General features: G+C 49.2%; 1 protein-coding gene across 2 annotated transcripts; it reads left to right on the forward strand.

Moving 5' to 3' along the window:
• Window positions 1-372: 372 nt before the first annotated feature.
• On the forward strand, window positions 373-22,575 carry Ctsb (cathepsin B). Of its 2 annotated transcripts, none has more exons than XM_075949793.1 (10): window positions 373-674; window positions 12,380-12,529; window positions 12,997-13,082; window positions 14,402-14,516; window positions 15,378-15,496; window positions 17,857-17,942; window positions 18,202-18,348; window positions 18,777-18,893; window positions 21,070-21,198; window positions 21,645-22,575. In XM_075949793.1, the coding sequence occupies exons 2-10, from the start codon at window positions 12,404-12,406 to the stop codon at window positions 21,740-21,742; spliced, it is 1,023 nt and encodes a 340-aa protein (XP_075805908.1). In that variant the 5' UTR covers window positions 373-674; window positions 12,380-12,403; the 3' UTR covers window positions 21,743-22,575. The 2 variants fall into 2 exon arrangements, with proteins under 2 accessions (XP_075805908.1, XP_075805909.1); XM_075949794.1 differs by having other exon boundaries at window positions 554-674; window positions 15,378-17,040; window positions 17,086-17,942.
• The last annotated feature ends 2,774 nt before the right edge of the window (window positions 22,576-25,349 follow it).

Consider the following 25,349-nt stretch of genomic DNA (forward strand, 5'->3'; position numbering starts at 1 on the left):
GCCTACCACACAGGGAGATTGGGTGGGGGTTTCCTACTTGGGACTAGTGGCCTGGCAGGGCTTTGGAATTTCATAACACTCGTGGTTTTTGTTTGTTTGCTTGCTTGTTTGTTTTTTTAACTTTCTATTGAACCTAGAGCCTTGGGCTTGGTAGGAAAGAGCTCTACCACTAGGCTACAGCGCCAGCGCAGTTCTAGTTTTAATTACCTTCCTTGGTCTGAGTATTCCTAAACCCAAACACTAAGCCAGGATGCTCCGAGCTTCAGAATATGAGGCCAGGAGGCTCCACTGGGACGCCAGTCATTTCCAGGTCCCTGATCCCGCTGGGCCCATCCGATGAATGCAGTAGGCGACGTCACTTCTTCCCGGGGCAGAGCTCCCGCGGGGGTCCCTGGAGAGCATCTCTGGTCCTGTGGAGAGATCAGATAGTCCACCGGCTTCTTCCGGGAGCACCCCAGCTGCGCCTGGCGGACCGAGGATTAGCAGCTAGGAGTCCCGGGACGAAAGGGCGGAGCCGGTGACGGCGAGGGGGTGGGGGCGCGGCCGACGGGTCACGTGGTGAATCAGCCCAGCGGCGGGCGGAGCTGCCCGGGTACTTAGTGGGGCGCCCGAGAGGCCAGGTGCGGCTCGGTTCGGCTTAGCGGCTGCAGGCCGGGGCTGTAGCGCTGCGCTCGGTGAGTGTGCTCGGGGCGCAGTGGCTCCGCGACAGAAGTCACCTTAGCTGGGGGCGGGGGCGCGGGCGGCGCGCGGGCGGCGGGGACAGGGCCCCTCGTTCGCCCAGGGCGCAGGCGCGGTTCCTCCGCGGCCCTGGGTGCTGTGCACCCAGAATGGTCTTACCCGGCGGGGAGAGGGTTCCTGAATTCGGGCAATGTAGGCCAGCTGCACTGGCGGCCTGCACGCCCTTAGGGCCGGGCCTGGTGACCCCGCGCGGGTCGGCGTACCTCCTGTGGCCTTGGCGCACTCCAAGGGCGGAGCTGGGGACTTGGGGGAGCTCTGAGGGAGGAGCCTGCAGGGAAGGGTTCGGTCCTGGCCCTCTTGCCAACCCGCGGGCTCCGGGTCTCAGTGGTGCTCAGGGCGGGTATTGACCTGCATCTAGTCCAGGTTTGTGGCTTATTCTAAAGAATCTGCCCCGGCAACTTACCACACAAGCCCACGCATTGCCTGGCACCCCAAAAGACCGGTCCTATGGAGAACAGGAACCTGGTGGGTGGCTGGGGTGGAACCTGCACGAAGAGTTAAACCGAGAAACAGGAAGAGAAGCGGAGTGGAATAAAAGATAGGGGTGCTTAGGTCTGCTCTCCCTTTCTCTGGACCTGGATGGCCAAGATGATGGGAATGTGGAGGGGTAGAGGAACATGCAGGACAATCTTTATCAGTCAGGATTCTGCCGGTGCCGAAGCGGCGTGGGGTAGGTCTGCACGGGCAGGGTGTTGGGCATGCTGCAGACCAGGCGTTGGGTGAATTTGAGTTAGTCCCCTAGGGGCCTGCTTAATTAACCCTTGGTGTCTGAGGAAGACTGATCTCCAGGTGCCTCCTCTGGGAGGGCCGAGGAGTTCTATCCAGATTCAGAGGGGTAGCGGGTGGAGAACGTTGCTGAAGGTGCTCCCACCATCCCTCGCAACCCTCAGCCCTCGAGGGAGAATTGCTCCTCATAGGTTCTGGCCACAGTGGCCTAAAGCTCCAGCGCTTGGAAGGCTGAGACAGAAGGATCGCTGTGCACTGGAATCTAGCCTGGGCTATATAATGAATCCCAAGGCAATCTGACTACAGAGACTGTTTCACCTCCCAATCCTCCTTCCTCCCAAAGAGGAAAAAAAGGCACCCTGGAGGAAATGACCAGTGCTCCTTTAAAAAGCATGCTTCCTGGGCCTGCAGGGGGCTGGGGGCGAAAGGTGGGCTCACATTTGTGCTTCACCAGCCCAGGGGGCCTCGGAGGCTTCCAGTACCCCTCTCGATGTTGACTATTTCAGACTAGTCAGGCTCTTGGCTCCAGTTTGGAACTGCCCCGTGGAGGTGCTGCTTCAGCAGTCTAGGCTGAGGTCTTTTGTGGTATGTATGGGTGGAAACCTTTAGGTGTCAGAGTCTCCTGTTGGCTAACTGACTTTTGATGGTCTGTTGTAAGGAAAATACTAGGTATGTGTGAGGTTGAACTGTATGCAACGGAACTTTTGAAAGTCAGAAAGGAAACCAGGGACTTCAGTGGTTGGGCCAGCTGGCAAAGGTGAGGTGTATAAAAGTCTGTGTAGTCTTTGCTTAGCTCACGGTCCGAATCCCTGGTCCCATCATCTCAGAACTCTTTTTGCTTAGCTAACAGTCCGTATCCCTGGTCCCAGCCTGGAGCTGAGCTGCCTAAGAAAGGGTGGAGGGTCCATCTGGAGTCCTTTCGTGGCAGTAGTTTATATTCCGCCCTACATTGAGCGTGGTGGAAGTTCTAGGGGTGTAGCTCCGGCTGCAATGCTGGAACTGTCTGGTTTGTCTGAGGTGCTGAAATCCAACCCAGGGCTTTCTGCATGCTCATCATGTACTCTGCCCCTGGACTATACCATACCTAGCCACCTTTAGCCAGTCTCCTCCTCCATCCCTCCCAGCTTTTTGAAGTCCTGTAGTTCAGGCAGGCCTTGAACTGGACAGTTCTGCCTCACCCTCCCCACATGCTAGGTCATAGACTTGAGCTGTCTCTCCTGGTTTAGTCTTTTTTTTTTTTTTTAATGAGAATGGGTCTTATCACTCACGGTGTAGCCTTGGCTAGTTTGAAACTAGGTTTGTAGACCAGGATGGCCCAAGCATGACAGAGTGCACAAACTCAGAGATAAACCTGCCTCTGTCTCACCAGTGCTGGGATGAAAGGAATAGGCCACCGTTCCTAGAAGGCCCTTCATTTTTAGCTTCAAGGCTGAACTCCCCTTTCTGGAGACCTGATTCTCCCAGACTCAGGTTTGGGGTAGAGGTAGGGTGCTTCCCTCTAAGGGGACATGTTTCGTTGTGATCAGTTTGGCTCCTAGACTTGCTTTGTCTTTCAAAGGACTTTGGTGGCTGTTCTTTTTCTTATCCTTCTTTTCTACTTCTGTGCTTGAAATACAATGTATCCAATCTGTACCGAACAATGTATACAGTTGTTCTATGTAATTTAACCGTACTATGTGTCTTTTTCACCCAGTTTATGAGATTTGCTAATGTTGCCTGCAGATTTAATGTTTATTTTAATTTGTTGGGGAGAGGGTGGCAGTGTGGCAAAGGTCTCATGTAGCCCAGCTCAAACTCAATATGTAGGTGAAGATTAGTTTGGAGTTTTTTATTCACTTTGTAGACCAGCCTGGCCTCGAACTCACAGAGATCCACTTGCCCCTGTCTCCCGAGTGCTGGGATTAAAGGCATGTGTCACCATGCCCTATTGTTCCTCCTACTACCGCCCAAGTGCTGAGATCCCAGGTGTACACCTGTCATGCCCGGGAAATTCAGTTTGTTAGTCATTTTTTTGTTTGTCTATCTGAGACAAGGTCTTTCTGTGTAATCCTGACTGTCCTGTAAACCAGGCTGGCCTTGAACTCACAGAGATCTACCAGCCTCTGCCTCCTGAGTGCTGGGATTAAAGGTGTGCCCCACCACACCTGTGTTGAATGTGTTGCCCTGAAGGACAGTTAAAATTTCCTACTTCTATTTCTTTTCCTCCTACCTTTTCACTCTTGTTCCTAGTGGCACAGTAAATCCTCTTGGGCAAAGCAAAATAGGCTAAATTGCTGGATGGAGACCTGCACACATTTGTTCTGCTGGATAGCGATAATATCCCCTCCCTTCTGTGGCTCTGCCACCTTGCAGTTCAGGAGTTCCTGTTCCCATGTCCCAATTAGATCTTACCAGGCCCTAATTGTCAGTGTGATGGCTTTGGTCCGTGTGCCTTCATTGCTGTCGAAGTCTTGATTAGTGAAGCTCTCCCTGGTTTTGTGGGTGGTCACAGGTAGCACTTGTGTTCATTTTGTTGTTGTTGTTTTAAATATTAGGATTTTAGCTGATTGTGGTAGTGCACTATTTTAATCCCAACCCTCTGAGAGTTCAAGGCCAACCTGTATCTTTGTATCAAGTTCTAGGTCAGTCAGGGCTACATAGTGACCCTGTCTCAAAAAATTAAAAGAGTTTGGGTTTAGATTTGGGTTTTGCTTTTTTTGAGACAGGATCTTATATAGCCCAGGTTAGCTTCAAAATTGATAGTAGCCAAGTATGACCATGAACTCAAGTTTTATTTCTTATGCCTGTGCCTTTCACGTGCTGAGCTTAACACACGGATGCCACCATGCATCTACAATTGTCTGAGTTCTTTAGGTCATAAACCTGGGTAGCTGAGCTTAGCTGCAATTAGTTGTTGTTTCTAAATAGGTCTGTGTGTATGTATGCTTGTATGTAGGTAGTGGGGGACAGACGTTGACACTCCATTTAATGAGGCAGGGCTACTTATACCCCAGAGCTCACTGATTTGGCTAGTCTTGCTAGCCAGATTGCCGCAGGGATCCTTTTTCTCTGACTTCCAAATGCTGGGATTGCAAATGCAGGCCACCAGGTCTTCAGTGTTTACGTGGGCATTCAGGAGGCAAGCCCAGCTCCTCATAACTGTACAACAGTACTTTCCCCGCTGAACCATCCTCCAAGGCCTAGTTTTTAAAATCCAGGAGGTGTGGGAGGTTGGGGGACTTTGCAGATGGGAAAGCAAAGTCACCTGCAAGTCTGTCACATTGTTAGAGACACTTGGGGAACGATGGTGGAAAGTGACCTGGAATTTGATCTCCAGAAGGTTATTCATGCCTACTCAGGTATAGCCATTCGGGGCTTGGCCATGGTCTCCCCTCATGCCTTAGTTTCCCTCATCCATGAAATAGAAGCCTTCTACAAGACTGGAGGGCTCTTTCCAGAACTGTTTCGTAAAAGCTGAAGGCTGGGAAGGACCTGTGGTCTGTAATCTCTACTGTAACCTGTTTTTACTGGGCCAGTAACCCTACAGTCTAGCCAAGATAATACAGCTTTCCAGCAGGCAGGGAGGAAGAGAATGGGGCTGCTGAGTGCCAAGTTAGTGTCCACAGAACATAGAGAACACTTGGACAATCTGCTCTCACAGCAGACTTGGCTGCTCTCTGACCCTCTGACCTGCTGATCTGGCCCAGGCAGGAGGTGCTCATCCAGAGAGTCACATGTCCTTCCTGCTTGCCTTAGGGAGGTGGTGCTGGCCAGCTTGTGCCGGTGGAAAACCGTTTCAGGATTCAAGCAGCCTGCCACTTGTTCTCAACTTACTGATCCCCTCTGGGTTTGGGGCTATACTTCGTTTTGATAATCAAATAGTAGAATATACATCGGCATATAAAACTTTATTACAAATTGTGTGATGGTCATAACTTTTTTACTCCAATCAGGAGACCTGGTAGGGAGGAGAGGTGTTGTGAGACAGCCTCATATTCGAGGCTGGCCTCTGTAGTTCACAGTGTAGGCGTATCCTGCCTCTTTGAGCTGCTGTTCTAGGCATATGTCATTACCTCTGGTTTAATGTGATGCTGGGGACTGAACCCAGGATGCTAGCTAGCAAGGCAAGCACTCTGCCAGCTTGAGCTTATCCCTGGTCTCAAACTGTATACTTTTTAAGATGATAATTACCCCGGGACAGTGAGCATTGACTGCTGCATACATAGAGAGCCATGCAACCAGTTAGCAGAGACCTGATGTTGTACCTGATGGCTGTGCTTGCTGGTGGCTGCTCCGAGCCTGGTACAGGGAGACACTGTCCAAAAGAGTACCTCTGTCTATTACTTCTGTTAGCCTGGAGAGGAATTCTTTCTTCCTGGGGCCTCAAGAAAGGAGACGATGCCCAGCTCACAGAGCATTTCTGTTGCTCGTTTACATGTCTGCTTGGTCCTCCGCACAACCGGCCTGGAACTTAGTTTACCCTGCAGTCGAATTAGAGATTAAGAGAACATGATTCTCAATTACATCTCTCTCTTTTTTTTTTTTTTTTTGATTTTTCGAGACAGGGTTTCTCCGTAGCTTTTGGTTCCTGTCCTGGAACTAGCTCTTGTAGACCAGGCTGGCCTCGAACTCAGAGATCTGCCTGCCTCTGCCTCCCGAGTGCTGGGATTAAAGGCGTGCACCACCACCGCCCGGCTCTCAAGATCTTTAAAAAGCCTTGTACTGTGTATGTTTTAGGCGCAGACTTGGGGAATACACTACCCGATGCACCTGGGGAGCGTTTCTGCAGGTCTTGAGCAGAGCTGGAGAGCAAAAGCTTCTGGGAATGTTTACTGTCCAGTCAAATTGTCATATTTTCTACCAGCAATGAAATGTTTTTTCCTCCCAGGGCCTGTCTTAGTCAGGCTTGCTATTGCTGTGATGAGACACCGTGACTGAAAGCAAGCTGGGGAGGAAAGGGTTTGCTGGACTCCCAGTTCCACATCGTAGTCTCCATTAAAGGAGATCAGGACAGGAACTCAGACAGGAGCTGACGCAGAGGCCATGGAGAAGAGCTGCTTACTGGCTTGCTCCTCGTGGCTTGCTCAACCTGCTTTCTCATAGAACCTAGGACTACCAGCCTATATAGGTGCCCTATAGGTCTGCCCACAGTCTGATCTTATTATGGGGGCATATTCTCAATTGAACTGGTCTGAATTAGGTCGATAGCGTCCCCTTCAAGATGTGCCTTGGGTAGAAGGTAGCTATGCTGTGGATAGCCCCAGGCTGGTTTTTGTTCTCAAGGGTCACACTTCCCTACTAGGAGCAAAGATGTGAAATCTGCAAGTCCACATCGAGGCTGTGATTCAGACTTCTCAAAAGGGGGAGTCTCTGGCCTCCTTCAGGTCTGCCCTGCACACCTTTGAGATTAGGATGCCTGCTTCCACCATACCTGTCCCAGGGAGCGACTGAGCAAACCAGTCAAAAGGAAACAGAAGCTTGCATGGTCTTGTTCTGTGGGTGGACTGAAGTGGTCAGAACTTGAGGAGCAGGTGCCCAAGCTGAGACAAGTTTGCTTTTATGGAAGAGAAACTCATAAAATGCAGTGTTGAGGTTCCAGCAGGTCTCCCCATCCAGTTTTCCCACCTTCCTAGCGTGGAGCCCCTCTGCACATCTGTGACGGATGGTCACAGTGTGTGGCTATTGGCGAATGAAGACATTTCATGCTTCTGATCGTTTAGAGCTGGCGTGGAGAGGTCAGCCTGTATCACTGTCAGGGAAAGCAGAAGATCCCGTGCCAGGACACAGCAGGTGGCCCGTGGGTCTTTGAGATCTACATATTCTGTCTCCTTATAGCCTTTAGAATGTGATGTAGACTCTAGTCTGCCTGAGACTCTGTGCCTATCAAAGAAAGCTTTCTTTGTCAAGCTTGTGTCCCCTCCCCCCAGTTTTTTAGGGTACCATTACACGATACATCCTTCACCATGACATCCGTTTCTCTGTGGATGTTTATTCCATTTTTATTTATTTATTTATTTTTAAGTCCCAGGGGCTATATTTGTCTGAGCAAGGGCATCAGCTAGTTTGGGAAATCGTTTTGCTGTTGATGGCATCACCAGTTCCCCAGCCGTTCTGTGCATGTGACAGTGTTGTGTAGAGAGACAGCAATAACAGGACATTGAGACATCGATTGCTGTATAATTTAGAAAGGAAAGAAGATGGAACTCAGGAGCAGCTGACCTGAGCTAGAAATAAATTCTGCCCATAACCGCCCTCCATCTGTACACCTAGAAGAGGAGTCTGGTTAGCAGTAAATGTACTTGTCTGTTCCAACCCCTTTCTTTTGTGAAATAAAGACTTTCTGTTAACTAAAAAAAAAAAAAAAATCACAGAATTGGGAAATAAAGGGAAGTGCTTGCTAAAGTAGGGGAAGTGAAAACCAGGGGCTATTTCAGGCAAAGACACGGAACCCGTGACAGGCTTACAGACAACTTAGCTTATCATTGTCACTACTGGCTGTGTCACGGAAGTTCCTATCTGATGTGATATCTAGGAAGACTCGCATTCTTGGGGAATCAGTGCACTAGATGGGAACAAAAGGCTTCATATACTTCAGGCGACAGTCTTGGGACCCTTGGTGTGGAATTCCTTTTGACAAGGCTTGTGGGTTTTCCTAAGGATGGAAGCTTGTTTTAAATCGGACTCCTGCCAAGTGGAGGAGTGGGTTTGGAACAAACTGGAATCAGCCAGCACAAGCTGGGAGGGAGAGTTGTGGGGGGAGGGGCTCCCTCCCCTCCTCTGCTCCTCACGGAAACGGAAACGTGGTGCTTATTCCCCACCTTGGAGGTGTAGAATCTGAGCCTCAGCGAAAGGCAGCGTTCAAGGGTGACAGCGGCAGAACCTGGACTCCTCAGCAGCTGGAGGCCAAGTGAGGAGCGGAGAATCTTGGTTTGGGAGGTGAAGTCTTTTTCCTGGGGTTCATTCTGGTGTGAGTCGGTCTGGACATTGAGTGGGGACAGCTGAGTCACTGAAGCCCCAGTACGTAGGTTTGCAGTCAGGCAGAGCCCTGACGGTAGAGAAAATAAAGTCCGGTAGTCAGAGGCGGGCTGCAGAACCAATGGAAAATGAGTTTCCAGAAAGTGTCCTGGGAACCCTTGGGGGCATGAGAGTGCCTGCCACCACAGAAACCAAAGACATCTTTTGTAACATTCAGGTTACCATGGAAATGCGCCTCTCTACTCGGCTTATATTTAACAGCTCAACAGATGCCACATCCCCAGAGGGTATCTCGGGACACTGTTACACTCCACACACAGTATAGTGAGAACCCATGGGTGTCAGTTCAACATAGGGGAGCTTAACATACTTACCAGCTCCTTCGTTAGTCCAGACTCCCACCCTAGGGAGTGGGTACGCCAGTGTTTCTGTATCAGGCCTCCCGTCGTGAAAGAAAAGTTCAGATGCTGGGCTTTGGAGATGACTCAGCTGGGAAAGGGTTTGCACAAGGGTCTGAGTTTGATTCCTCAGGAGTGAGTAATGCCCCCAACCCTTGTGAACACCGGGAAGGCAGAAATCAGCTCACTGGGCAGCCAGCCCCACTTCTTTGGTAAGGTCCAGGTATTGAGAGACCCTGTTTGGAAATAAGCTGGGTGGCCCCTGAGCAACAACACCGTGGTTGTCCTGGTCTCCAGAGACATGCACATATGTTATACTTGCATACGCTTGAACATGCATACACACAGAAACACAAAAAGGGCAAGATGCTGAGTACAAGTCAGAGGGTGGTTTGGAGGTCATGTGATGGCTGACACATGGCCATGTGAGACAGGCTTTCCATGAGTCACTGGAGGTGGGGGCAGTAAGTGTTGGGTAAGTTGTACATATATACGTGTGGCAATCCATTCCTCACTATTATAGAGATACTCAAAGCTGGGCATGTAAAGAAAGGGGGTTTATTAGAGCTCACTTTCTGGGGGTGGGGGTTGAAAGTTCAAGCTCACAGGTTTGGCATCTATCTGTCCAGGGCCCCTTACTTTGGAGCACACCATAGTGCCAGTGCCATGGCAGGAATGCCTGTGTCAGGCATAGCTAGAAGGGAAAACAGAAATGAGGTGGGGGTCACACCAAGACCTCCCACCAAGCCCGACCTTTTGAGCCCACCTGCTTTAACTGAGAACCAAGTGCTGTGCACACGAACTTTCTCACTCGTGCATCATAGCCGTACAAGGCGGAAAAGGAGCCCTCGGGGTGCGGCCACTGCCTGTGTGTGCTTTCCTTAGGACAGCGCTATGTCTCTGCCCCTGACCTGCTCACTAGCAGACACGGCCCCTGTGTCCCCCAGTTATCTTCTGCTTCTTTCTCACCTAACTGTGGCGCTGGGGTGGTTTTACTTCATTTCTGCAGTGTGGTTTCCCTTAGCTAGTTCATTCTGGGTGGCTGTTTAGCCGCTTGCAGTGATTTCCCAGTTACTATGCCATTGGACTTTTGTCTCACTTACGGGCTTGTGTTCAAGTGTTCGGTGCTTGTGTTGGTGTGTTTTGGGGTCACTGTGTAGCAGGTAAATGTCTAATGTCCATATGCAGACGTCATGTGTTCCAGCTGACGGGTCTAGGCTGGCTTCTTCTCTTTTGCTCTCCCCCAGGAGAAGAAGCAACCTGCTTTGGCCTCTGAGACTGACAGCTTCTCGATTTTACCTATGCTCCCTGAGACTGAACACGTTCATATCTGCCTTGGCCATTTGCACTTTTTCTGTGCTCGCTACATCCATTTTCCTCTCCCGTGTTTCTGACGTGAGAGTGTGTGGTGCTGCGGTTAGAATCCGGAGTCTCGTCTACGCTAAGCCCATGTTCTTCTCGGCTACGTTTCAGCCCCAAGTCCTCTGACGTTCAAGTCTTGTCTTATGGAGGACCCAAAGCCTTTAATGGGAGCACTGCTTTTCCCATAGATCTTGGTTGCTGTTTTTATTATGAAGACTTGTTTATTTGTTGTGTGTGTGCACATGGGGGTCAGAGGACAGCTTGTGAGAGTCAGATCTCTCCTTCAGCAAGCAGGAAATTAAACTCAAGTCCCTGAGCTTGGCTGCAAGTCCCTTTACCTGCAGAGCCATCCCTCCAGCATAACACTTTTAATTTTAATGTGCCGCCTAACTGGTTTTGTTTTATGCTAGTTTTAGGCTTTCCAGGAAGTTAGTTTTGTTTGGGCTTTTCGCTTGTTTTGTTTTGTGTATCTTAGTGTAGCCCAGGCTAGCCTTGAACCCTTGCTCCTCCTGTCTCAGCCTCCAGAGCCCTAGGGTTATAAGCACGCCTCACAAACCTGCTCAGGCTTACATGTTTTGATGTCGCCAGGTGTGCATAGTTGGCCCTCCTTGTTTTCCCGGGATGGGCAGCCAGCTGTGCAAGCACATCTGCAGGAGTGTGTTGTCATTTCCTCTTTCCCTGGCCCACACACGCTTTTTCCCCATACCCAAGATGAGTTTTGAGTAATCTGACTTTTTTTTTTTAATGGAACTTTTCTGAGCTAGTATCACCAGGCATTTTATAATATGATGTCTAGAAGGCCTTCATGGGATCTTTTTCAGAATAGTCTTTCTGTCCATACACATTGTACTTATGGATGAGTTGTTGCTCAACACCCCCCCCCCCACACACACACCAGACTTACCATCATTGTAACACATTGAGGATCCAACTCTGTTGCTTGAACTTAAATGAGAGTTCTTAGTTTTCCTTCAGTATGCTTTTATGCCTATGATCCAGCACTCAGAAAGCAGAGGCAGGCCAACCTGGGCTAAGTGAGATCCTGTCTTAACTTCCCACTCCACCAAAAGTTCTCTAAGTGTGTTAAGTCTGTGTTCCAGTGTCCTTACAACACGTGACCCTGATGTAGCGCACTTGCTTCTGTGAGTCCTACAGTCGAGACAGGGTCCCAGCCCCACCCACACCTACTGTTGCTCCCTCTAGTCCCAGCCCTAGCTGTCAATACCCAGGAAAGACCTGGCCTTTAAAAGCTACTTGCTCAAGAGGGTGACTCATGGTTTGAGCAGGAAATGGCTGGTCTCCTGACTCTGAAACCAGTTCACAAGGTCCAGAGGCCAAGGTATTGATGTAATAAGTTTTCCTTCTCAGGAGCTGGAAGCAAAGCCCTTGGTTGACAGGAAAAACCAGAGGGGCTCCTGAGAGCCTGGTGCCCCTGGCATATTCAGTATGGTTCCATAGTTCTCAGCAACGAACACAGTCCAGCTTCTGTTGGCTTGAAATATGCCAGGAGTGGAGCTTGCAGAACTGGGGAGATGACTCAGGCCTGAAGTAGAAGAGAGAACTGGTTCCCAGAACCTCGTGTCCTTAGACCTGCACATGGTCACACATACATTAAGCAAAATCATTTCGAATGTTTTTAAGTGAGGCTGTGAACATGACTCCTCTTAGTTTTCTCACCCATTGGCTCCCCTTAGGACATACCCACACAGACTGACTGGTTTTTGTTTGTTTTGAGGCAGGTGTCCTTAGACCTGCACATGGTCACACATACATGCAGCAAAATCATTTCGAATGTTTTTAAGTGAGGCTGTGAACATGACTCCTCTTAGTTTTCTCACCCATTGGCTCCCCTTAGAACATACCCACACAGACTGACTGTTTTTTGTTTGTTTTGAGGCAGGTTGTAGCTACATGGCCCAGGCTGAAGTCTCACACCCCTGACTTCCTTAGTGCAGGGTTTACATCACATCCAGCTTCAGGATAGCTGTCCTTCTAGAGCACTGAAAGAATCTCTTAAGCTTAGTTGTTGACCAGGTGCAGACAGTTTTAAAATAGCCAGGAGGGGACATGCATACTGCCATGTGTTGTGTTGCAGGATCCCATCAAACCAGGCTTCGTATTGGGGCCATAAAGGCATCCAGGAGGCCTGAGCAGTGTCCTTGTGTAGAAATTGTTTTGATGCTATCTATGTCTTTTTTTAGGTGGGTGCAGATCCGGCTTCCAGAATGTGGTGGTCCCTGATCTCTCTCTCTTGCCTGCTGGCACTGGCGAGTGCCAACGACAGTCCTTCCTTCCACCCACTGTCTGATGACCTGATTAACTATATCAACAAACGAAATACGACATGGCAGGTGGGCAGTGTTGCCATTTCCCGTCTGTTTCTGTGGGTCCCTGCTTTGAGTCACCTTGTGCACACTGCCTCTGAGGTGACTAACTGGCCGTAGGACAGTATTTTCTGGAAGTTGAAGCTTCCTCTGAGCTCCACGTTGTGTGCATGGGAGTACGCACATGTGTGAACACTTGTACATGGGGGTGTGTGGAGGGATAGTGAGCTCCCAAATCAGGTTGACCCTAGGAAAACTACCCTGAAAGGTGAGGCGGTTCCTTGGTGGTACTTCATGCCATCACTTCCTCCAGTTTGGGCAGGTTCTCCTGTTAATAAACTACAGCAGAGTAGAGAAGACACAGCGGTCTGAGAGTAGTGCTGACCCTGAATTGCTCTGCCTGTTCCCGTAGCTCCCAGAATTGGGCAAGACCCTTGACCTACCATCCTGGGAAATCCCCCATGGGTGACTGTCCTGGTGTGACTCTCTTTCAGGCTGGAAGAAACTTCTACAATGTTGACATCAGCTACCTGAAGAAGCTGTGTGGTACCATCCTGGGTGGACCCAAGCTGCCTGAAAGGTGAGTGACCCCCCCCCCCCCCAGAGTAGACACTGCCCCTGCATATTGGCTTGTGAGCAGTAGTACTAGTGTTAGGGTGTAGGCAGAGGTAGAGAAAGCCCTCTCTGGATTTCCTAGGTGTGGTCTTCTGGGCTGCAGAGACTGCCTCAAAATCTGGATTTACTACCTTGTGGGCATACTCATGTAGAATTCTTCTTAGCAAGGATTAGGATGTCTGTCAAGGATGAGGTATTCAAGTGTTGGTACATGACAGTGATGATGTTATCTAACTCAGGTCAGGCTGTAGGCAAGGCACAGCTTAATATTTTAAAATTCCACATTAGGTGGGAAGAGATTAGAAGCATTTAGAATCAGGGCAATATTTGTACAGGATCACAGGCCCATACTGCAGGACTTTGCTTGGCTCTCTCTTCTTATTACAGCCACACAGCTACACTGTGTACACTTGCTATGGCCTTGAACTCATGATCTTCCTGCCAGACAATGCCCCTCTACATCCAGCCCCGACCTCAGTCCTGGTCAATTTGAGGACTTACACATGCTTGACTTGGCTGCAGACGTAGTGAGAGAATTGGAATGGTTTCTGTAGACAGCTGTACCATCTAGGGTAGGCACATAACACCCTCGTGCATTGCTAAATGCCTGTTCAAGGAAAATAAAATGAATCTCAGGGCTGGAGAGATGGCTCGGTGCTTAAAAATACTTGTTGCTCTTGCAGAGGACTTGGGTTCAGTTCCTAGCACCTATATGGTGGCTCAGACACATCTGTAGCTGCAGTTCTAGGGGATCTGGTATCTTCTGACACACGAAGTGCACAGACATCCATGCAGGCAAACCACTCGTACACTAAATAAATAAATCTAAAAGGAAAGACTAAGGTACAGGTGAACCTGCACCCCTCCACTACACCAGCCTTAATAAACCTGAAGGATTAGTGTTGCTGAAGTGGTTTGAATGAGGCATGATGGGGTATGCTTGTAACTCCAGTATTCACTAAGGAGTTCAGGCTAGCCTGGGCTACATAGTCAGACCCTGTCTGAGAGAGGGGGGGAGGGAGGGAGGAAGGGAGGGAGAGAGAGAGAGCAAGCAACCTGTATCTCACAGGTAGAATGTTTGAAAAATACCCATTAAATAAGCATAGGCGAGGGTGTGTACACAGTGCTGAGTCTGGCTGGACAGCATAAAGTGGCAAAGCACACCTGCCTGTGTCTCACCACCTCTCTAGGATGGACAGTCCATCCAGGGACAGCCGCTCTTTACCTGTCCTCTCAGGGATGGGAGCAAATTGTGCTTTGTAACGGAGTCCTTCTTTGCCCCAGAGTTGGGTTCGCTGAGGACATGGATCTACCTGAAAACTTCGATGCACGGGAACAGTGGCCCAACTGCCCAACTATCAAACAGATTAGAGACCAGGGCTCCTGCGGCTCTTGCTGGGTAAGACCCTGCTGGTGGGGCCGGCTTCCTGAAGTCTGGTTGGGATGTGATGGGGTATCTAGGGAGGGACCAGATGGGGCGAGCCATATTGGAGTCAGTTTCTTTCCGTCGCTACGGTTTCTGATCCTTGTGGTTTGGGAATTGCTGCAGGGATGAAGTGGATGATGGACATACAGTGGGGTCCTGAGATCTTGGTCCAGGAACAGGCTGTGGAGCCGTGTTCCTCAGTAAACACATCTGCTCTGATGCAGTACAGCTTCATGGGTGTTCCGTCTGTGAGCTAGTCTGTGGTTTTTGAACTGTGGCAAAATATGAATGACAGAAAATGCAACCCTCTTAACTAAGTATGTAGTCCAGTGGCATTAAGTATGCTCCCAGTGTTGGGTGGCCATCTCTGCTGCCCATCCACACGGTCTTTTCATCTGCCCCAAATGGACCACTTTGGTCCTACTGACTCCCCGTCGCCCTCCTCTGCCTGTGGGGGCTTCCGTCTGCTCTCTGTTGGAATCTGCTCCTTGTCAGCCAGGCTTGGATTGGTCTCTTTAATGCTAAGTGTGAACCTCACCTGACGTTGTAAGGGTCTCACCATTCAGAAGGCTCCAGATACTTCAGGTGACAATCTTGGGACCCTCAGTGTGGAATTCCTGTTGACCAGGCTTATGGGTGGATGTTCCTGAGGGTGCAGGCTTGTTTTAATTCAGACTCCTGCCAAGTGGAAGCTGAGAGTAGGTTTGGAACAAACTGGAATCAGCCAGCACAAGCTGGAAGGGAGAGTTAGGGGAGAAGGTGGAGCATGTCCAGGACTCTCCTTGCTTTAGTTAAGATGGGCTCCTCACCAGGTGGGACTTCCTATTCCTACAGGCATTCGGGGCAGTGGAAGCCATGTCTGACAGAATCTGCATCCACACCAATGGCCATGTCAACGTGGAGGTGTCTGCTCAGGACCTGCTCACCTGCTGTGGTTTCCAGTGTGGGGAAGGGTAATTATTGGACACCTCTTCCTGGAGACCCTTTGCCCCTTCCTCCTTTGTACTGAGTAACTCAGGGCTCCCTGGGGAAGGGAAAGCTGTTTTGTGGCGGGGACAGAGGGAGACATGGGAGTCTGCAGGCAGACTTGTTACAGCTGCCGCTGTTGAGCTTCTCGGGACATAGAGTGCTGGCAGAATATGATCTCCAAAAGTTTTGCTTACTTTCTGTTCCCTCTCTGGCTCTTGTCCCACTTGTCCCCCATCACTTCCCTTACCCCCCAACTCAGAGAAGTATACCAGTCTACTCTATAAGGATGACAGATCCCAGCTGGGGAGTAGGGTCGCACTAAACTCAGTCTGTAACTCAAGTGCTCACCAGGGTCCCCTGGCCCTTAGCCTGTAGCAGTGGTGCAGTTTAGACATTCCTGAAAGTTCCAAAAGGAATGTGTATGCGCCTCACCCCAATAGTGTGAGAGCAGCAAGGTAGTCCCACCTCTCCCCAGACAGAGCCCCATTCTTCCATATTCTGCCTAGTGCATTGGAGCTGCAAAGGACACCAGACCTCATTTTGCAAACAGTCCAGCCGCCCCTGCCCCCGCCCCAAGTAGACGTCTTAAACCAGGGGCATAATCCTGTATCTGCCTGCTGCCTGTTTCCATCTTAGCTGAACATATGTTCATTGTGGCCATAACTCCTTTTTTTGTTGTTGTTGGTGGTGGGTTTTTTTTTTTTTTTTTTTTTTTTGGTTTTTCGAGACAGGGTTTCTCTGTAGCTTTGGAGCCTGTCCCGGAACTCGCTCCATAGACCAGGCTGGCCTCCAACTCACAGAGATCCACCTGCCTCTGCCTCCCGAGTGCTGGGATTAAAGGCGTGCGCCATCACCGCCCGGAGGCCATAACTCTTTAGAGTCCAACGGGTGGCAGTAGAGCCAGCATGAATCTTTGTTTCTTCATGATGTAAGGCATAGGAGAGTCATTCTTACCGTAGATCTCAGCAACCTCAATTTATGATTTACTTTTTCTCATTAAGTTCAGCACTTGGGCCTTTTCACATGAAGAAGGCATTTCCAGCTTTCGTTTGGCATGCCTGAGCTGCCAGTATCGCCACTCTTAGAATTGACCATCAAGGATTACTTAAACCCACACCACAGCCTCACTTGTTGGCTTTTTACTCGTCACTCTTTGGGGGCCACCACCCAGCTCCCAAATAAATATATGGAGACTTATTCTTACTTCCGGATGCCTGGCCTTAGCTTGGCTTGTTTCTAGTCAGCTTTGCTAACTTAAATTATCCCATTTACCTTTTGCCTCTAGGCATTTACCTTTCTCTATTCTAATTCTTTCTTTCCTTCTTACTCCATAGCTGGCTGTGTTGCTGGGTGGCTGACCCCTGGCATCCTCTTATCCTTCTCCTTTTCTCGCTCCTCCTAATCATTTTCTCTGCCTGGCAGCCCCACCTGTCATTTCTCTCCTGCCTCGCTGTTGAAGGTTCAGCTCTTTGTTAGACCAGTCAGGTATTTTAGACAAAGTAACAAAGCTTTCCAGCATTAAACAAATGTAGCAAAAGAATGCAACACATCTTTGCATCATTAAATATTCCAGGCATAAATGTATGCAATACATCTTTAACAAATATTCCACAACACACAGCTGTGGATTTGATAACCAAGATAGCTTTTAGTTGACTAGAGATAATAGCTTATACAGCATGGATACTCCGGACAAGGATGATTGATGTTCTATGCTGAATGGACCAAGGAGTGTGAGATTTTATCATGCTACTCAGAACAGTGTGCAAGTTAAAATTGAGAAATTAATTCTGGAATTTTCCACTTAATATGTTTGAACCTTAGTTGAAGGTATAACTAAAACCTCAGAAATCAAACTATCCAGGTGTAGTGGTACATGCCTTTAGTTTCAGCACTTGGGAGTAAGTGCCAGGACAGCCAGGACTTCATAGAGAGACCCTGTCTCAGAGAGAGAGAGAGAGAGAGAGAGAGAGAGAGAGAGAGAGAGAGAGAGAGAGAGAGAGAGAAATTAAACTACAGATAAGGGAGGGGACTGCTGTGCTCAGGGACTTATAACATCTTGTGCAGTTTTGAGAACCACTGTTCCAGAAAGGGGAGCTTTGAAGGTCAGTTTGATATAGACATGGAAAAAAGGGAGTCCTTGTGTCCTGGAGGGTTCTTGTGGACAGAAATGGACCTGAATCGAGTCCCTGGTGGAATGACAGTGGCGAGAGAATGACTCAGGATATCAGGCTGTGAGAGGAGTCTTGTGAGGATCGTGTATTCCCAGGGACGACCTTGATATTTGCCGTGATGTGTGGGAAAAGCTGGAATTAGCTCAACATTGATAGATGCTCTTTTCCAGCTGTAATGGTGGCTATCCCTCTGGAGCATGGAACTTCTGGACCAAAAAAGGCCTGGTTTCTGGTGGACTCTACAATTCCCATGTAGGTGAGTATGTGCCTACAACCCCTGTCTCTCGGGTGGGTTTCATGGGCAGGTGTTGGTGGCTTCCTTTTCTGTTGTAAAGGGAGGGTCAGCGGTAGAGGGGCCAGCTGATTGATAGTTAGCCAGACCACCTTCAGTACAGGAGCAGCCCCCACGGGAAGTAGATGTGGTCTGGCTGCATCCCAGCTCTACCTGGCCTGCGGAAGGAAGCCTTACATTGTAGGTTGCAGGCTGATGTCATCTTGTCCCCTCCATCTCTCAGGCTGCTTACCATATACCATACCTCCCTGTGAGCACCATGTCAATGGCTCCCGGCCCCAGTGCACTGGAGAAGGAGGAGACACTCCCAAGTGTACCAAGAGCTGTGAGGCTGGCTATTCCCCATCCTACAAAGAAGATAAGCACTATGGTAAGTCAGAGCCTTCTGAGGGGGGAGGAGGCCAATGCTATTGAGTGTTAAGAATCCAGCACCGGGGGTGGTGGGGGTGTGTGCTTTTGATCCCAGCACTTGGGAGACAGGCCGGCAGATATCTGAGTCCATGGCCAGTCTAGTCTACAGAGAGAGTTCCAGGACAGCAGGACTACACAGAGAAACCCCCGGAGCAGCAGGAAGAAGGGAAGTCAAGTAATTCACACCTGGCTCCCGGGCAGAGCTGCACACTCCATACTCTGGTCCATACTCTGCCCAGCCTCAGCCCATTTGAGCTCTAGGGGACTAGGCAGACCATTGTTTCACAAGGGTTAGAACCTGGTTTTAAACCGTAGGGTCTTCTTGGCCTCTTCTGGAGGGTTAGAGAGGCTGGGGGCACCTTCTCACTCGCTTTGTTCCTTCTGCAGGGTACTCTTCCTACAGCGTGTCTAGCAGTGAGAAGGAGATCATGGCGGAAATCTACAAAAATGGCCCAGTGGAGGGTGCCTTCACTGTGTATTCAGACTTCTTGACTTACAAATCAGGTATCTATTGACTCCAGGGTCCACATGAGCCAGCAGGTCTCACTGGGAGGTAGGCAGAGGCTTTGGGAGAGCAGAGCCCTGGGACTCAACCTCCCTCCCCACTCTTCTGGGCAGATAGATAGTCAGCTAATGGTGCCCGTCTGATGACGGTCACGGCTTCCCACTGCTGTGCTCACTGATTCCCTCTGAGCGTAGTCTCCACATGGCCTCTCTAGGGCTCCTTTCCATCCCTGCAACCCAGCTCAGCCCCTTGCTCTGCGGATGATTGTCCTTCCATAGCAGCCATAGCAGCCACTCCTGTCCTTGTGTCTCATCCACATTTGACATTGTCATTCTTTATCTTTGCAAGGGCCTAGGTCACCTCAGCCTTCCACGTAGCCGGGATCACAAATGTGATTTGTGATTAGCAACTCGTAGCGTCTGTATAGTCAGGGTCGTCTAGAGCAGTGGTTCTCAACCTGTGGGTCGTGATCCCTTTGGGTCAGTTTGTTAGCACCATGCTCTAACCAACTGAGCTAACCGGCCAACTCCTTGGTTCAGTTTGTAACAGTGAAAATACATCCTGCATATCAGATTCTTACATTATGATTCGTAACAGTAGCAAAATTACAGTTTATATGCAGAAACAAAAATAATTGTATGGTTGGAGGGTCACCACTACACAAGGAATTGTATTAAAGGGCCGCAGCATTGGGAAGGTTGAGAACACTGCTCCAGAGGAACAGAATTTACAGAATGAATAGATCTATCTACCTACCTACCTACCTATCTCTATCTATCTATCTATCTATCTATCTATCTATCTATCTATCCATCCATCTAATCTGCCTACCTACCTACATCTATCTATCTATCTATCTATCTATCTATCTATCTATCTATCTATCTATCTATCTATCATCTCTCTCTCTCCTTCCCCCCTCCATCTAGCTATCTAAAGGGGATTTATTAGAATGACTCATAGGCTGTGGTCCAGATAGTCCAACAATGGCTGTCTATAAATGGAAGGTCTAAGAATCCATTAGTTGTTCAGTCCTCGAGGCTGGATGTCTAAGCTGGTCTTAAGTATACACCGGAATCCCAAAGAAGTCTAATACGTGAAGGAATGGACTTGCTAGTGAGAACAAGCAGGCAGAGAGAGAGAGAGCGCGCTTCCTTCTTCCATGTCCTTCCTATAGGCTGCCAGTAGATCAGACCCAGATTAAAGGTGGATCTTTATTTTAAAGCCAACCAATTGATATTTTTGTAGGATCCCATTTTAATATTAATTTGCATACTTAAGTGTGTTGGGCTTCCCAAAATATTTCTACAGTGCCGGTCATGGTGGATATAATTCCAGCACTCAAAAGGCAGAGGCAGGCAGGCAGACTGCTGAGTTTGAGATTAGTTTGGCCCACACAGTGAGTTTCAAGTCAGCTAAGCTATTTAATAAGACCCTTTCTCAAAATACACACACACACTTAGTCAGGTATACTGGCAGCCATGTGTAATCCCAGCATTCAGGAAGCAGAGGCAGGATTATGAGTTTGAGACCAACTTGGGCCTCTTAGACCCTTTCTCAAACACACACACACACACCTTCTATACATATATACACATACATATGTGTATAGTTATAATCTCCTGATACTATGGATACCCTTGTCATAGTCACTGTTCCGCTGCTGTGAAGAGACACTCCTTTGCTTACTCACTGTTCTATTGCTATGACGAGACACCATGGCCAAGGCAACTCTTATGAAAGAAAGCATTTAATGGGGGCTGGATTACAGCTTTAGAGGCTTAGTCCATTGTCATCATGGCAGGGAGCATGTTGGCACACATGCTGGAACAGTGAGAGCTGCATCGTAGTCCACAGGCAGACGGGATGGGGAGAGAGTATGGGACAGGATAGAGACAACTAGGCCTGGCTTTTGAAACCTCAACACCCACCCCCACTGACACACAAGACCACAACCACATCCCTTATCCTTCTAATTCTTTCAGATAGTGCCATTCCCTCGGATTCCATGGCCTTGCTCATCCTGAGCCCTTCTCCAGTCTTCTAGAGATTTCTGTGTAGGGGAGTGATTGGTTCCTGTCAGCCTGTTGCTTCTGACTGGGTAGCCAGTTGTCTCTGGGGACTCTGGGCAGGCAGTAGCCTGCGTGTAGTCAAGACTACCTTTTTCTTCCTCAGGAGTATACAAGCATGTGACCGGTGAAGTGTTGGGCGGTCATGCCATCCGCATCCTGGGCTGGGGAGTAGAGAATGGAGTCCCCTACTGGCTGGTAGCCAACTCTTGGAACGTTGACTGGGGTGATAATGGTGAGTAGCAGTCCTCTTCCTCAGACTACATAATGAACCATGAGCCCCTTTGCTCCACTGTGGCCTGAGGTGTGGCCCTGACTGCCTAAGTGTGTAAATACTTTGGACCATTCTGAGCCCCAGCTCCTCATGGTTCTGTATACAGGTTCCATTGCACAGGCAGCGTGTGGAGGGAACCAAGGGATGTCTCTTAGATGATGCTGGGGGCCGCGTGACTCACCCCTGGTCTGGATGAATCTGAGTATACCAACAGGTCTCAAGACCCAAGGCTGCTGGACATGGTGGCCGCAATCCCTGCACTCCTGTAGCTGAAACACTAAGGATGCTGAGGCTAAAGGGTGGAGTTTGTGACCAGCTTGGGTTACAGAGTGGGACACCATCTAAAAGCAAGGGTTAGACCAAACCCAGAGCATACTTTGAAAGCAGTTTTTTTTTCCCCTCCCCAGGCCTCTTTAAAATCTTCAGAGGAGGAGACCACTGTGGAATTGAATCAGAAATTGTGGCTGGGATCCCTCGCACTGACCAGTACTGGGGAAGATTCTAATATGCTGTGACCCGGTTGGCCAGTCCTTAGGGAATTTCCCCTAAATTTAGCTGCCCAGGCTGGGAGTGAGGCAGACAGGACAGTCTTTGATTCGTTGAATTCACCTATGATTCACGAAGCTTCCGTCGAGGCTTGAGCAACTGGTCCAGAGCGACCTGCCATCAGAGCTGTCCTCTTCATTCTGTCCTTAGCTGGCTCCCTCCCAGCCTGTTCCACGGCAGTGACACAGCCTGCATCCCAGCCTCCCCCTAGACCAGTGCTGTTTGTAGTGCCTGCTGCTGTGGCTCTGCCTGCCACCCCTGTCACCCCCACCCCGGTTTTCTCTAGAGCAGGATAGGCTTTGGTTGCAAGTTTTCCAAAAGAATGGAACACCAACTTCAAGATGAGGACAAATGCCGCCTGTCAGCTGCACCTTGAAGCCCGTCACTTCCTTAGTCGGTGGCAAGCATTGATGTTGCCATGTGCAGTTCTCTGGAGAAAGCTACCTTTTCCCGGGACACCTGTGTCCGTCGCCACATTGGTGATGTGGCGAGCCCTCCCTGGTCTTGTCCTCAGCCAATGCTTTTTCAATAGGAGTTTTTATTTTTTTGTGCGCCTCAACTGAGTATGTGAAACAAACAGGTCTAATTAGTTGAAGAGCTGTACTAGTTCTACAGATTCTCTAATTGTATGGCTTAAAACAAGTGGTCCTGGTTTGCTGGGTGACCTACTGACCTCAGACACCACAGTGACGCTGGTCTGGCAAGAACCCTCTTTTATGTTGTAGAGTCGCCACTTCACCCTGTCAGTTTAACAAGTTTATTGACTGTGCCAATAAACCAGTTCTCCCTCTGCCTGATGTCTGCTTCGTGGCCTCCTGGGGGCAGGGTGAACAGTCCTGGGCTGCGTTTTCAAGCTGTTTGTACCTCTCTCCTTAGTTCCCTGTCACCCTCCGAAACCCTTCTCTAAGCCATCCCCAGGGCTGTGCTCAGGCTTGGAGTCTTTCTGCTCAGAGACAGGCGAGCTGCACATTGACTACGCCTGGCATGCTGTGTGTATTTCACGTGAGAGCGGACTGTTACCTTCCTAGAGGGCCCCATCTCCTTGGGGTGGAGCCAAAGCTTGTGCACCATGTTTTAAGTTTTCTTGGTCACTGAATTACATGGCTAGTCAAGGAATTCATTTATAAAATCATAGTTTAGTTCAGAGAGAACAGTAGGCTTCCCCCTCATCAGCATTCACTTTATTATCCTGTTGACCTGTTACTTTCCTGCTAAGTGGGAGGGGATGGTTCTTTCTAGAAGCTGAGGAAGTTTGCCTTCCCCTAAGTTAGGGATCAGAACTATATTGAGCTCTTACAGCCTGCTGAGTGCTGGAGACGTGAGTCAGAGGTTAACCTGGCTTGGATGCTGGGGCTTCAGTACTGCAAGACAGTTCTTGTCCCTTATCTGCATCAAATAGTTCCTCCTCCGCTGCCTGTCTTAGAGCTCATCACATGCCCACCTGCGATTCCATTCCTACCCTAGAGCCTGTGGAGACGGGCCAAGAGAAGCAGCCCAGGAGAGAAACCTACCTTATTGTACACTTGGGGACAGCTCTGGATGGCTTCCATAAACAGATTACCTGTGGGTTGTCGCCTGTGCCCAAGTCAGTAGCAGTGTTCCTTGGGTAAAAAATGACAAACGGGCACTCAGGAAGCAGAGGAAGAGAATCTCTGGGAGTTTGAGGCCTACCTGGGCTGGTCTACAATGAGACCCTGTTTCAAAAGATAAAAAGTAGGTAGAAGGGCATTTCCTTTTCAGCCTGCCCACAGGGCCTTTGATGGTTCAGATTTTACACATCTTTCCCTTTCTACATGTTAAACTGGAGCACTGTGCTGTAAGAGTGCTGGTGTTGCATGTGATCCTCAAACTGAGCCAGGGTCAGTTAGTGCCGGGCCTTCAAGTAGTCATTTGCTGCCTGACTAGGTCATTCTTAGGTACATTAACTTTTGGGCAGTGGTCTCCAAACAGGTCCTTTGACCAAAAGCATTCATGCCTCCCAGGAACTCATCAGGCACCATGCTAGACTTACTTGGTCAGAAGTCTGGTTCCAGAGCAATCACGTACACACTGAATCTTAGTGAAAGTTACGGGAGATCCTGGAAAATGACGCAGCAGGGGAAACCTCCAAGGGGCTGCCCCAGGCAGAAAGGTAGACCAGGCCCTTCTGGTGGCCATAATGGCTGGACACGGGTGGGCTTCTGAGGAAGACAGCACACTCCAATGTGTAAGGAATCAAGTGGCTACACTGGAGATGCTATAAATTCCATTGAGTCAGAAGCAGACTGGGGCTGTCTCATTGGTAGAAAGAGGGCTTCTCCAACATGTTCCAAGCAAGACCCTTGGTTCAGTGCCTAGCAACAAAATAACAAATGGGGGGGGGGGGTAAGATAGGTGTGTCAGATGTAAACTATTATATGTTTCAGATAAATGGCTTTGTAGAAATGTTCCATGCTAAATTAATCTGGATATAAACAAAACTATTTAGAATTCAAGGGGAGCGTGGCATCCTGTGCTTTATTGCCATGGGAAAAGTCTTTGGGTTTTATTAGAGATGGGGTCTTATGTAGCTGACCTCCACAACTGAGAATGACCTTGAACTCCCAATCCTTCTGCCTTTGCCTCCCAGGTACTGGGAATATTGTAAGAAAGGACGAGCTTTTCTGTTTGTGTTTCTTTTGAAGAGAAGTTAAAGAATCATGTAATGCATTACTTTGACTAGTTTCAACAGGGTGATGCTGGTCCAAGGTTGAACCGCAAACAACCAATTAAATGAAGTTTCTATGCCCCAAGTGGTACCCCAGTCACAGTAAGGAAATCTGTGTTTGCATAAAATGCTGATGAACCGCCATGCTGGCTGAGGTACCTCAGTGGTGAAGTCAGCATACCCAGTAGGCTGAACAGGGGAGCAGAGTATGCTATACATACATGGGGTCCCCCAAAAGGTCAAATGCTGGAAGCTTGGTCCACAGCGTGGCAGTGAGACGGCTGAGGCACAGTGCAAGGTTTTGGAGGTACTGTCCTCAGGGGGGTCAACGCTTGTCTTCCAGAGTTAGTTCTGAGACCAAGAATGGATGGCTCATTTCTGGAACCCTTGCATTCAGAAAGCTGAGGCAGGGGATCATCATTAAGCTCAAGGATACAGAGATTTCCAGGCCAACCTGAGCTAGTTTAAGACTGTCAACATGCCTGGGCTTTGACTGTCTCTTGCTTCCTGTGCCCTCTCCTGCATGTCTTCCCACCAATGTGGTGTTATTACCCATAAGGCCCTCCAGAGACTAAAGATGGGGCCACCTCATCTTGGATCTTCATCCTCCTAGGCTATAAAGGAAATAAACCTCTTTCCTTGGTGTTGTGTTATAATGGGAAACAAGCCAGCATGTTGCCTAGATTCTCTCTGCTGTCATGCCTGTATCGCTGGCTTCAGATACACAGGTAGCCAGGGGCCATCATGACAATGGAGCAGACCAGGTTAGAATTCAAAACAAAAACTACCTTATATAGGAGAACTGATCTTCATGTCTGCCGTTTTTTATCTTGAATTTCAGTATAAAAACATGGGAGGGCAAACTGAAACAAAGGTCTTC

This window comes from Microtus pennsylvanicus, chromosome 15 (assembly GCF_037038515.1).
Source record: "Microtus pennsylvanicus isolate mMicPen1 chromosome 15, mMicPen1.hap1, whole genome shotgun sequence".
NCBI classification, from domain to species: domain Eukaryota; kingdom Metazoa; phylum Chordata; class Mammalia; order Rodentia; family Cricetidae; genus Microtus; species Microtus pennsylvanicus.